This window comes from Tupaia chinensis, unplaced genomic scaffold, assembly GCF_000334495.1.
Source record: "Tupaia chinensis unplaced genomic scaffold, TupChi_1.0 Scaffold141320_1, whole genome shotgun sequence".
NCBI lineage: Eukaryota > Metazoa > Chordata > Mammalia > Scandentia > Tupaiidae > Tupaia > Tupaia belangeri.
The window spans coordinates 254,675-265,965 of record NW_006201183.1 but is presented as its reverse complement, the minus strand read 5'-3'; the positions used below and the strand labels follow the sequence as shown (position 1 = coordinate 265,965).

The 11,291-nt window shown below is 49.2% G+C and overlaps 1 protein-coding gene across 1 annotated transcript in view; it reads right to left on the bottom strand.

Annotated features, from left to right (window-relative positions):
• ILDR2 (immunoglobulin like domain containing receptor 2) overlaps nucleotides 1-11,291 on the bottom strand; it is a gene marked incomplete at both ends in the record, with an annotated part of 73,500 nt that overhangs the window by 8,629 nt on the left and 53,580 nt on the right. The window contains 2 exon segments of the mRNA XM_014581941.1: nucleotides 564-677; nucleotides 10,920-11,096. Of these exon segments, the coding sequence (XP_014437427.1) occupies nucleotides 564-677; nucleotides 10,920-11,096 (291 nt within the window).

Below are 11,291 nucleotides of genomic sequence, written 5' to 3'. Positions count from 1 at the left end.
TTCCCATTTTTTTCTTTTCTTTCTTTTTTTTTTTTTTTGAAAGTATTAGTTTGAAGTTGGAATAAAATATAAAAGAGAAAATAGAGCAAATAAAATTAAATTTACTATAAAATGTAAAATAAATAAATAAATAAATAAATAGAGACAGACAGAAAGCAAGAAATCACCCCCCAGGGGGGATGGCCACGCCACAATCCCTTCTCCTCCATTCTTCTCTCGGGATCTTGGGCACGCACGCACACGCACCTGGCGTGAGTTTTAAGCCACTGGGTCTGGGACTTGAACCGCAGTCGACTACATGGGAGTCCAGTGACGTAGCCATTACGCCCACTGCTGGTCCCATGCTACTTTCTTCAGTGGTGTCACCAGTGCCCCTGCTAGTTCTGACCATGCAAGCTCGGGATACTCCCGTTTGGTAACCAACAAATTTCTGTATGATGTGCAGATCACTTGAAAAGCCGTGCAGTGATTAGATGTACATCATAAAAAGAAGAGTCATTAGGATCCAGTTAGGGAGTTAAGACAAGAGAAAAAACAGTAACAAAAAGCAAATGGCTGCTCACATCTGCCTCTCATCCTTCTGGCTGGATCGAACTGAGCCAGCTCCTTCTCCACATAGTACAGCACCTTCATGGAGTCTCTCTCTTTGTCTGCTTGAATCCGGTACCCTTTACGAACTGTCGAGAAAAGCACAAGGTGGTGAGCTGGGACAGGGAAATGTCGGGAGGGGGAGGGCGCCATCCGTTTCACCGTCAGAGAAGATAATCGCCAATCACAACAGCTCTTTTTGCAGTCACCAGAACTGATCATCTGCATTACACACAGGGGACCGTACTAAGATCCCCTGTATCAGACGGTACTTTAGAAATGCAGGACCTAGCAGCTGACAACAAAATGCCATGACAGTGTATTATAGGCATCGGTTAATCTCTGCTTCCGGTCTTCCTATGGTTCCACTTAACGCTCATCCTTTCAAAGCTTTTGCTTTCCACTAGGGGTGAATATGTACACTAAGAAAGACCCCTTTCCAGGTTAAGGACATATGTCACTCTATGGCCTGAGGATCACTTCAAAACAGACACCCAAACATCGGAGACCTTGACAAAGGTGGCCTGAAAGTCTCTAGTGGCCTGGAAGATGATGCAAAAGTTCTAAACTGGACGGTGCCTAAGAGCTAATACTGGATTCTAGACCATAATCCACAGTAATACCAATGAGATGCAGAACGCATGCTTTCTAATCATGGTTCCTCTTTATTTCTTTAGCATTTTTCTTTTAGGAAAAGGAGTACTATATTTTAGACATTACTTCAACCCGCTGCCATGTGGTTACAAACAGGTGTGATTTTCAGGTCTTAACAAAAACCAAAACTAAAGCTGGAGAGATAAACCATCTCCTACATTGCCATCACTCATACTGTCAGGGACAGAGGCTATTCACACCCGGCATCACTCAAGCATCTTGCCTAACACCAGCCCCCAGAAGGATCAGACACCAGCAGGCCTAGAGCACAGAAAAGAGAAAGTGGAAAAAAAACAGACAGAATAATGAGATGGAGACAGAACAATACTGATAACTAGGCGACACTTTCTGGGCACTGAAATGTGCTAGGGACTGTGCTAAATGCTTTACAGGGACAACCACCCAAGGAAGTACCATCAGCTGCATTTTATGGTTGAGAAAACTTCGGCTTAGCAGCCAGGATTAATTAATTGGTCAACACCAGGGCTAGAACCATGGAGTCCGACTGAAACTGAACAGAATCAGGGCATCCTGCCTCTCTGAAGTCTAGGAGAAGCAGCAGTGAGGAGAGGGAGACTGGGAAGACTGGAAAGGAACACCCAGAGTAGGAGAAGCTCTCAGGTGTAACCTGTGTCGTACGGTCTGGGCATGGTTCTGTCTCTCGGCTTGTCAGGACAGTACAGTGGGATGGAGGTGAAGGGCCTCACTCCGCACTGTTCCCAGGGTAGGGCTGAAATCACAGAGAAGCCACAGGAATGCGAGTACCTACAAAGATGACCCAGCTGTTGCATCCCTGGTCATGTCACCCTAGCTGTGGACAACTCCCCCAACTCCATACACAAGCTATTTCCATGGAAGATTAAATATAAGATTCCACAGGAGTCTAATTGCAGCCCAGGCAGTGAAGACAGAAGCCGCCCACACACCCATTTGCAGGTGCACTGATTTTCTTCTCTGGGGGAACGGAGCTGTCCACATTCATCTCAAATGGCAGAACTATTTAGGAAGAAACTAATGAATCTCAGCACTTGCTTGCTAGCGGCACCTTCTTCTGGAGGTTAGATCCGTAATCCTTACATGGAAGCAATTATTAGCAGAAATGATTTTATTTATCAAGCTACACGTTCTCCTATCTCTGCAGAGGCGTTTATAGAGTAGTACAGACAGTTCAATTAAAATGCAATTATCCCACGGAACTGCTCTGTCTGTTCTTTGGCAGTTATGCCGGGTGGATGAGGCATGGGTTGGGAAGGAGGAACTGGGCACCTCAGGCTTGCTGCACTGCTTTATCAACGGACCCCACTTCCTTTTTAAAATGAACACACAATAATGGTATTGGATTGTCTGGAAAGTCATGGCACATTTTTGCATAGAAAAATACATCGTGACTTGCCCGACAACCTAATGCCTATGTGTGGGGTGCAGTGTGAGTTTTCAGTACATGAGTACAACGGCAGTGATCGGATCTGGGTAATTAGTGTACCCAACAACTCAACCAGTTGTCATGACTTTGTGCTGGGACAGACTCGGTTTTCACGTCTAAAAGTAAAGAAGAAAAGACATCTACGACCAGATCAATGCAGGACTTCAAGGGTTTTGCAATGAGGGGCAGCTCAAATGCCACCTCATGCACCGGGCTTTCTTTGATTCTGCTAGCTGGTGAAGTTCTGTCTCTCTAACTTACAGATCATATTGTTTGAACTTTTAGTATAACCTTTAGTATGTTCTCATTCATTTCAAGTGATCTGGGTAAATATCTAATCTTGAAGATTCCCGAAGGAAATGAATCCTTGCCATCCTGGCTCTCCCAAGTGCCCAGGACTGCACTTGAGACAGAGTAGGCACTTTGCTGCTTCCTGCTGGGGCAGGAGGGGGTCATGGTTTCTTGGAAAAGAGTATTTTTAGCGGAGTTTTCATTCTCTAGACTGTAAGCTTCCTGAGGACGAGAACTCTGTTCACCTCTGCATCCCCAGCTCCTAGCACAGAGCCAGGCACATTGTAGATGTTCAAAACATGTTTGAATGAATGAATGAAAGAATGAATGAATGAATGGACGGACGGACACTGGGGAACAGAAACTGTATTACAAGGGATTTCAAAGTATGGCAGGTGAGGCCACGTGGATGGTTTATTGGAGACTTTGGGCTGGGAAGGGAAAGGCTTGATTAGTATTCTGAGGAAGCAGCAGGTGTAGGTAAGTATGGGTAATACACTTCTTGGTTCTTTTTTTTTTTTTTTTTGAGAGTTTTTTGCTATAGGGTGCGTGCACTCACCAGACAGACAGACAGACAGAAAGTGAGAAATCAGCTCCCGGGAGGTGGGTGGGGATGGCCACACCACAATCCCTTCTCCTCCATTCTCCTCTCGGGATCTTGGGCACACACGCACATGCGCCCAATGTGAGTTTAAGCCACTGGGTCCGGGACTCCAACCGCGGTCGACTACGTGGGAGTCCAGCGACATAGCCATTAAACTAACTGCTGGTCCTGTTGGTTTTTCTTAAAGTAAAAAAAAAAAACTAGCACATTTGGAGGCATTGGGGAAGGGGCCTGCTCTATCTTCAGCAGTGGCTTTATCAGGGTCTTCTTAATACGTGAAGCCCTGTTTTGTAAACATACGGTCATTCTGAGACAAAGGTCATGGGGATTTGAGGCTGCTGCTCTGTGGGACAGTGTATCAGATGTCCGCTTGCAGTGAGAGACTGCAGCTCCCCTGGGCCACAGCTGGAGGCTTCTCAGTTAATTGCAACTTGGACTGGAACTTAGCTTGTTTTCTGTGTCATTATAACAAATTACAATCCTCATTGTGATACAGATTGCACTGCATATGCATAGGTTACCATGTCCCTGGGTAACCACTTATTGCCTAAATGCAAGCACAGTTCTGCCTCTGGCATCATGAAGAGACTGCATTATTGGAGATTTTCAGCCTGGACTTCTCAGTTGCAGCATCCTCTGACTTCAGACATCAAAATTCCTCTAATTTGTCAAAAAGGACAGAGCAACAAGTTGCTCTTTAGACTTCAGAGACATCATCTGTTTGGTTTAGGCTATTCTCCCTTTAAAAGGGGATGGGCTGTAGGCCAGCAGGTAGCATGGTGCTTGAGGTGCTGGACTCACACATGGCCAACTGCGGTTCAAGTCCTAGACCTGGTGGCTTGCTTTGTCACTTTCCCTCTCTGTCCGTCTCCGATGCACACATGCGCCCTATAGCACATTAAACAATAATAATAATAGATTAAGAATAAAATGGGGAGCTATGACTGTGTGGCAGGCTAAGCCCTTCTGTTATGCTGATAGACTGGCTGTCACTTACGTGCTCAAACACCAGAAACCTTTCCTTGACTCTCCCTCTCCAAGGATGGGGTTTTCCTTTCTGAGCTTCAACATAGAGTGCTTGATCTTACCATATGCCTACATTAACTCATTTTCTTTCTAGTCACAAGCCCCAGTTACCACCCTGCTAGACTGTAAATTCCTTGAGGGCAGGGAAAATTTGTAGGCAATCGTTAAATTGTTCTTGATTTGAAAACAAATAGAATGGCACCCATTTGTTTTTTTTTGTCAGAAATTTGTCTGAAGATCAGAGAACTCTCTGATGTGTGCTGATATTCTAATAAGAAATGTCCCTGGGACCAGCCATTGGCATAATGGCTATGTTGCTGGACTCCCATGTAGTCGACCGCGGTTCGAGTTCTGGACCCAGTGGCTTAAACTCACGCCGGGTGCATGTGCGTGCGTGCCCAAGATCCCGAGAGAGGAGAATGGAGGAGAAGGACTGCGGCGTGGCCATCCCTTCTGGGGGGTGATTTCTCACTTTCTGTCTCTCGCTGTCTTTCTGGCCAGCGTACATGTCCTATAGTAAAAATCTCTTCAAAAAAATAAATAGTAAGAAATGTCCTAAACTGTTGGCCAACGTGTTTGGAAAATGACTTTTTTTCCTAGTGGGGTTTCAGACTGGGGTTGATGGATAATTTTATGCTTCCAAGTCGAGCCTGGCCCAGGCCCTCTGGTCGGTGTGGCTCGTCACACCTTCAGCACACTCGATGTACTGGCCTCACCGACTTTGAGTTTTCTGCCAAGAATTGTGGGATCTTTGCTTTGATGCCAAACTGTGATTTCAGAACCTTGGATTGCTAAAAGATTTAAGCTGATCTATTCTAAATTTTTTTCAGAAGACATGCACATTCCCCAGAGAGACAGAGGGAGAAAGCACCCCCTGTTGGGGCATGGTCATGCTCCAGTCCCTTCTCCTCCACTTCTGCACCCCGTGGGGGTTAGGGGCACATGTGCCCAGCGTGTTTTTCAATTTGCCAGGTTTGGGATTCAGACCACACAGTGGCCATGTGGGATTCGGCTCCTTTAACCAACCAGACCATAGGGGCCGATCCTAAGCTGATACTTTTGACCTAGATAATTTCAGCTAATTTCTCTTTATAGCCAAAAATCCTACTTCCAAAACTTGCGAAAGAAGTCTCGAAGGCAGATACCGATGGATATAGCCTTGTTCTTCCTGTCCCATCTTAACGAGCTAAGGAAGGCTGTTTATGGATGACAGAACAGCTGCCAGATTCCACCCCCAGGGTGACAGCAGCTCATTTGTGGGAGTAGTGATTCTTCAAATTTGCATATCCTCTGTATACATAGAGTAGGCATATATATAGACACACATCCTTACTGAGTTTGAAAGTGACATTTCGAAACCCTACCTGCCTACTCAGTTCTTTCACACAAAGGAGGGGTGGAAGCCAGGTAGATGTGAAGTAAAACACATCAGGGCAAAGCAGAAGCAGGTAGGGGAGGACCAGGAGGAGAGCTTTGTGTTGCGTGAGGTGGGAGGTGGCAGCACCCAGAAGAGGGTAGTTGCAGCAGAGACAGATGAAAGTAAGCCAGTTCAAGGATATTCTGAGGTGCAGCCTGAGGATTTGGTGACCACCTGGATGGGGGAAGTGAGGGAGACAGAAGAGATAAGGGTGATGTCCCTGGTATGGGTTTGCAGTAAAGCAGCAGCAGATTCATTCTCTGTCCTGGAGGCCAGGGTTGAAATGCCTCAGGCCATCATGGTGGTGGTGTCTGAAGATAGTGGAACTTGGGGACTGAGGAGAGGAAGGAGGCTGGAGGTCTGAGTTGTCAGCACACACTGTAGATGATTGAAGCTGGGAGGGAAGATTTCCCACAGAGAGGACCTCAGACAAAACCGGAGCGTGAACATCTGGAGTCACAGAGTGGAAGAACAGCCAGCATGCTGAGGGATGGGTTGAAAAGTGACAAACTGCAGCACTGAAAAAGGCAAAGGAGGACGAGTGTGTCAGAGGCAGCTATGCTCTTGAGAAGCCAGGGGTTGGAAATCTCCCATGAGGTGTAGCAATGAGGCAGTCCTGGCGAGAGCTGGTTTCTGGAGTGGCAAGAGCAACAGCAAGGTAGAAGTGAGCCGAGTGGATGAGAGCAGGAAAACGGAGATGTTAAATGTTTAAAACCAGGGACCAGCAAATGGCGTATTGGTTATGTTGCTGGGCTCCCACGTAGTCAACTACAGTTCAAGTCCTGGACCCAGCGGCTTAAAAACACACTGGGCATATGTACGTGCATGCCCCACATCCCAAGTGGAGAAGGGCGAAGGGATTGCAGCATGGCTGCCCCCCCTGGGGGGTGATTTCTCACTTTCTTTCTCTCTGGTGAACACACGTGCCCTATAGTAAAAATCTATTTATTTTAAAAAACATCTTTAAGGACCAGCAGTTGGCATAATGGCTATGTTGCTGGACTCCCATATAGTCTTACCACGGTTCGAGTCCCGGACCCGGTGGTTTAAACTCACGCCGGGCACGTATGCGTGTGTGTCCAAGATTCCGAGAGGAGAATGGAGGAGAAGGGATTGCGGTATGGCCATCCCCCCTGGGGGGGTGATTTCTCACTTTTCCTCTCTCTTGTCTCTCTGGTGAATCCATATAACCTATGCAAAAACTTTCAAAAAAAAAACTCTTCCAAGGAGTTTGGCTGTGAAGAGGAGAGAGAGGAAAAGAGAGAGGGAGAGAGAATGTGAGAAATCCCCCCTCCCCCTGAGGGGGATAGCCATATTGCAATCTTGTTCCTCCATTCTCCACTCAGGACTTTGGGCATGCATGCACATATGCCTGGTGGATTCTTCAAGCCACTTGGTCTGGGACTTGAACTTCAGAGTCAGACATGTGGGATCCAGTGTGTCAACCACCACACCACCTGCTGGTCTGCAAATTGTTGTTATATTTTTGGTGAGGGAGATGGGCACATGTTTTGAATGCTCATAAGGAGTCACTAGGGCCAGCAGGTGGTATGGTACTTAAGGTGCTGGACTCATATGGCTGTCCATGGTTTGAGTCCCGGACCCAGCAGTTTGAAAATGATGTTAGGTACTTGTGCCTGCATGCCCAAGAGCTAGAGAGGAGGATGAAGAAGGGATTGCAGCATAGCCATCTCTCCTCCCACCCCAGGGAGTGATTTCTTACTTTCCCTCTCTCTGTCTCTGTGTTTCTCCCCTGCAAATGCATATGCTCTATGGCAAAAACCTATAGAAATGAAAAAAGGAGTCATCGAAGAAGCAGAGACTGGAGATAGGAGGCAGCTCAGGGTGGAGTGGAGATAAAGACAGCCTTGACAGTGCCAAAGGCAATGGGTCCTTGCAGCCCAGAGGGAGACAGTCTCCTTTCCTTGTGACAGAGAAGAGCTCGCGCAGCTGGAGAGCGAGGGGAGGAAGCGGAGTGCTTCCCAGCTCTCCCACTCAGGACCAACCGGCCAGCTACCATCGCTCACTAGAGGTGCCCCTTCCACCACTGAGCGTTCAAGAGGGCTGTGGGCCCGTGTCATCTAAAACTGACCGCTGCTGGGTGATTGCCCTACAGCGGAAGTCGCATACAAAGTATGGGGTCGGCGGGCAAGTCACGATGCATTTTTGTATAGAAAACCGTGTCGTGACTTTCCTGACCACCTAATAAAATAGTCTAACTTTACATTCTTATAACTCAGCATTTTGTAACAACCTTAACATTCTTTCAAGAATAAACTACATGGCACATTGTCCTAGGCCACCTTTTGGTCGTCGACGCTGGCTGTCATCTTTCCCTCTTCTCATCACTAACGAAACCCTGATTTTGTTCCTTCCAAGGTGAATCGTTGTTTAGGCCCCGAAAATGACGTCTTGACCCCGTCCTGATTGAGATCCGGGAAGTGTGGGCCGGTCTGGCTAAGGAAGAGGCACAAGACACACTTCTGACTGATCAAATGCAGACAGTCTGCTGGATGGGGGAGGAGCCTCTGAAAAGTGTTTCTTACTCTTGAGAAAAGTGATATGAGAAAGAAGCTTTTTTTTTTTTTTTTTTAATTTTAAGTTTTGCCATACAGCATATGTACTCTCTGGAGAGAGAGGAAAAGTGAGAAATCACCCACCGGGGCGGATGACCATTCTGCAGTCCCTTCTCCTCCATTCTCCTCTCAGGATTTTGGGCACACACACACGCACACGCACCCGCACCAGGCATGGTTTTCAAGCCATCAGGTCTGGGACTCAAACCAGCAGTCGGCCATGTGGAAAACAGCCACCTTAAGCACCGCACCATCTGCTGGCCACCTGTTCTTAGATGTGAGTGCACTGTACAGGTGAAACTGTGGCAGCTGTCAGAGACCTGGGGGCAGACAGCGAGGTGGACAGAGTGCGTGCCCAGAACAGGATGCGAAGAGCGAGGCCCTTCAGTGATGCGCCTGCGCTGTTCAGCCTTGAAACGGCCTTCCCGTGGCATTTCCTGTTGCAGAGAAGAATCAGTTTTCCTATTTGAAAGGCCATTTCTAACTGCAGTTGGTTAGTATGGCAGGATGGGGCCAAATGAGTGAACTGTAACAAGCCAGAACTGGAAAGAGACTGAAAATAGGAGAGAGGACGTATTTGCCACTTGGTAAATAAAACTCAATTCATTATGAGAATACATTCAATAAAAAGTAAAGAGGAAAGAGCTCTGGCAGAAGGAAACGGAAAAAGGGAAGCAGCGGGGCCAGCAGGTGGCATGGTGGTTAAGGCGCTGGACTCCCACATGGCCAACTGTGGTTCAGGCCATGGGCCAGGCAGCTTGAAAGTCATGCCAGGTGTGTGTGCGTGGTGCCCAGGATCCCAGGAGAAGAATGGAGGAGAAAGGACTGCAAAGTTGCCATCACCCCTGGGAGATGATGTCTCCCTTTCCCTCTCACTGTCTCTGTCTTCAGCAAACACACACACCTGATGGCAAAAACCTTAAAAGACGGGGTGAGGGAGGCAGCAAACGAACAAGGTGTCCCTGCCACCCTCGGGACAATGAGCTACACTGTCCTCCTCTCTCTAATTCCCATGTGCCTTGGTGGTTAACTCTCCCTTCTCGTCTATGACTCATGGCCGTCTCCGACGTCAGAATTCTACTAATAGTTCAGGGAGAGAGAGTGCAGGTTGTGGGTGCTCGCCGAGGATAGGCACTCCCTCCACAGCCGTGCATTGCAACTCCCTAGCCAGTGAGCTGCCCCTTCCGCTTCTGGGGGAGCAGTCAGACACCTCCAAGGGGAAATGTCTGTGGTGCCAACCCAGCGGCTCATCCACAGGCAAGGATTTAAAAATCACCTTCCGAATCTACTACACATGCAGCCCTGACCTTCACTACCCTGTGATCCTGTTCAAATACCTCCAGAAAAGTTGCACTGAATGCCGTCCACCCCACCTCCAAACCATCAGCAACCACGGACGCAGCGCCCACCTCACTGTCCTTCCTGGTGGCTCCGCTCTGTCTTTGCCCTGTGCCCTCAGACAGCGTAGCATCATCCCACAGCCTCCTTTCCTGCATACCCTCATGCCCCGTTACTCCTTTCAAAGCCTCACTCAGATCGCCCCCACGGTCTCCATCGCGACCCAGGTGCTCACCTGTCACAGCTGAGCCACCTCGGCCACGTCTCCACCTGCCTGGGCATCCACTCTCTCGCTCGCTCTCTCTCACCACTCACCTTGTCGCTGCCACCTCTCCGCTCAGGAACCTGCTGCGGTGGCTCTCTTCGGGAGGGGTCCATGGCCCCTCTACTCTGGCTCGCCACGTCCTGCCTCCTCCCAGTCTGCTCAGTTTGTCAGACCGGCCAGGCACTCGCACTGTGCCCTCTGGCTCTGGTAGTGCTGGCCTTCCTGTCTTGAGGTGCTCAGCAAACCCCGACTCTGCTTTCCTAAATCCTAGCCATTCCTGTAGTCCCAGCTTGAACCTCACCCCCTCCCTGAAGGCTCTGCAGCCACGCCATCAGATCACTTAGCATCTGATTGCCTTAAAGGTCTGTCCTCTCTCCCTGACTAGACCATGCTGCTCATTAGAGAAACCATGCCCTAACCTCCCTGCGGCCCTCACAGGACCTAGCCTAGTCCTGAACTCTGGGTAGGGACGGGGTAACTATTTGGGAGCTGAATGACCAACATTCAAGGGGCACCCTGTCCCTTCATCTTGGGGCTTCGGTTAAGCAGGGGTCAACAATGTCCTGCAGCCTTGAAGCCGACATGCACTCCAAAAGACACCCGGCAGAGCGGGAAGGATCCCACTTCTGAACGGAGACCACTTCCCCAAGGTGCGTCACTGAACGGGTTGTACTTATCACAAGGGCCCAGCGCGGGCCCAGCACAGCGTGGGGCGGGGCAGCGGGAACTCCATTTACCACTGTGGCTTCCTCCAGTGGGGTCACTTGGTGCCAGGGGAGGTGGATGCGGCTTGTCCATCAGCATGCTGGATGAGGGGGCTCCTCCCAAGGGGACAGAGGGGATGGAGTAAGGGCCAGGGACACCGGAGACCGAGGGAGGGTACCCGGCCTTTGCTGCCTTCCCTGCTTCATACACTGTGGAGGGAGATGAAGAGGAAGAGATTACGCCATCCCACCCTCCACTCCCTCGTACCAAACTCCCTGAGGGTGCAGTCGGAGGGGCTGCCGGACGTGTGTCTGGGTCCACACGCAGGCGTGTGCTCATACGCCCAGGACCAAATCAATCCCCCATTCGCTCGGACTCCTCCAGTGCCTCCGAAAGGCAGTGGT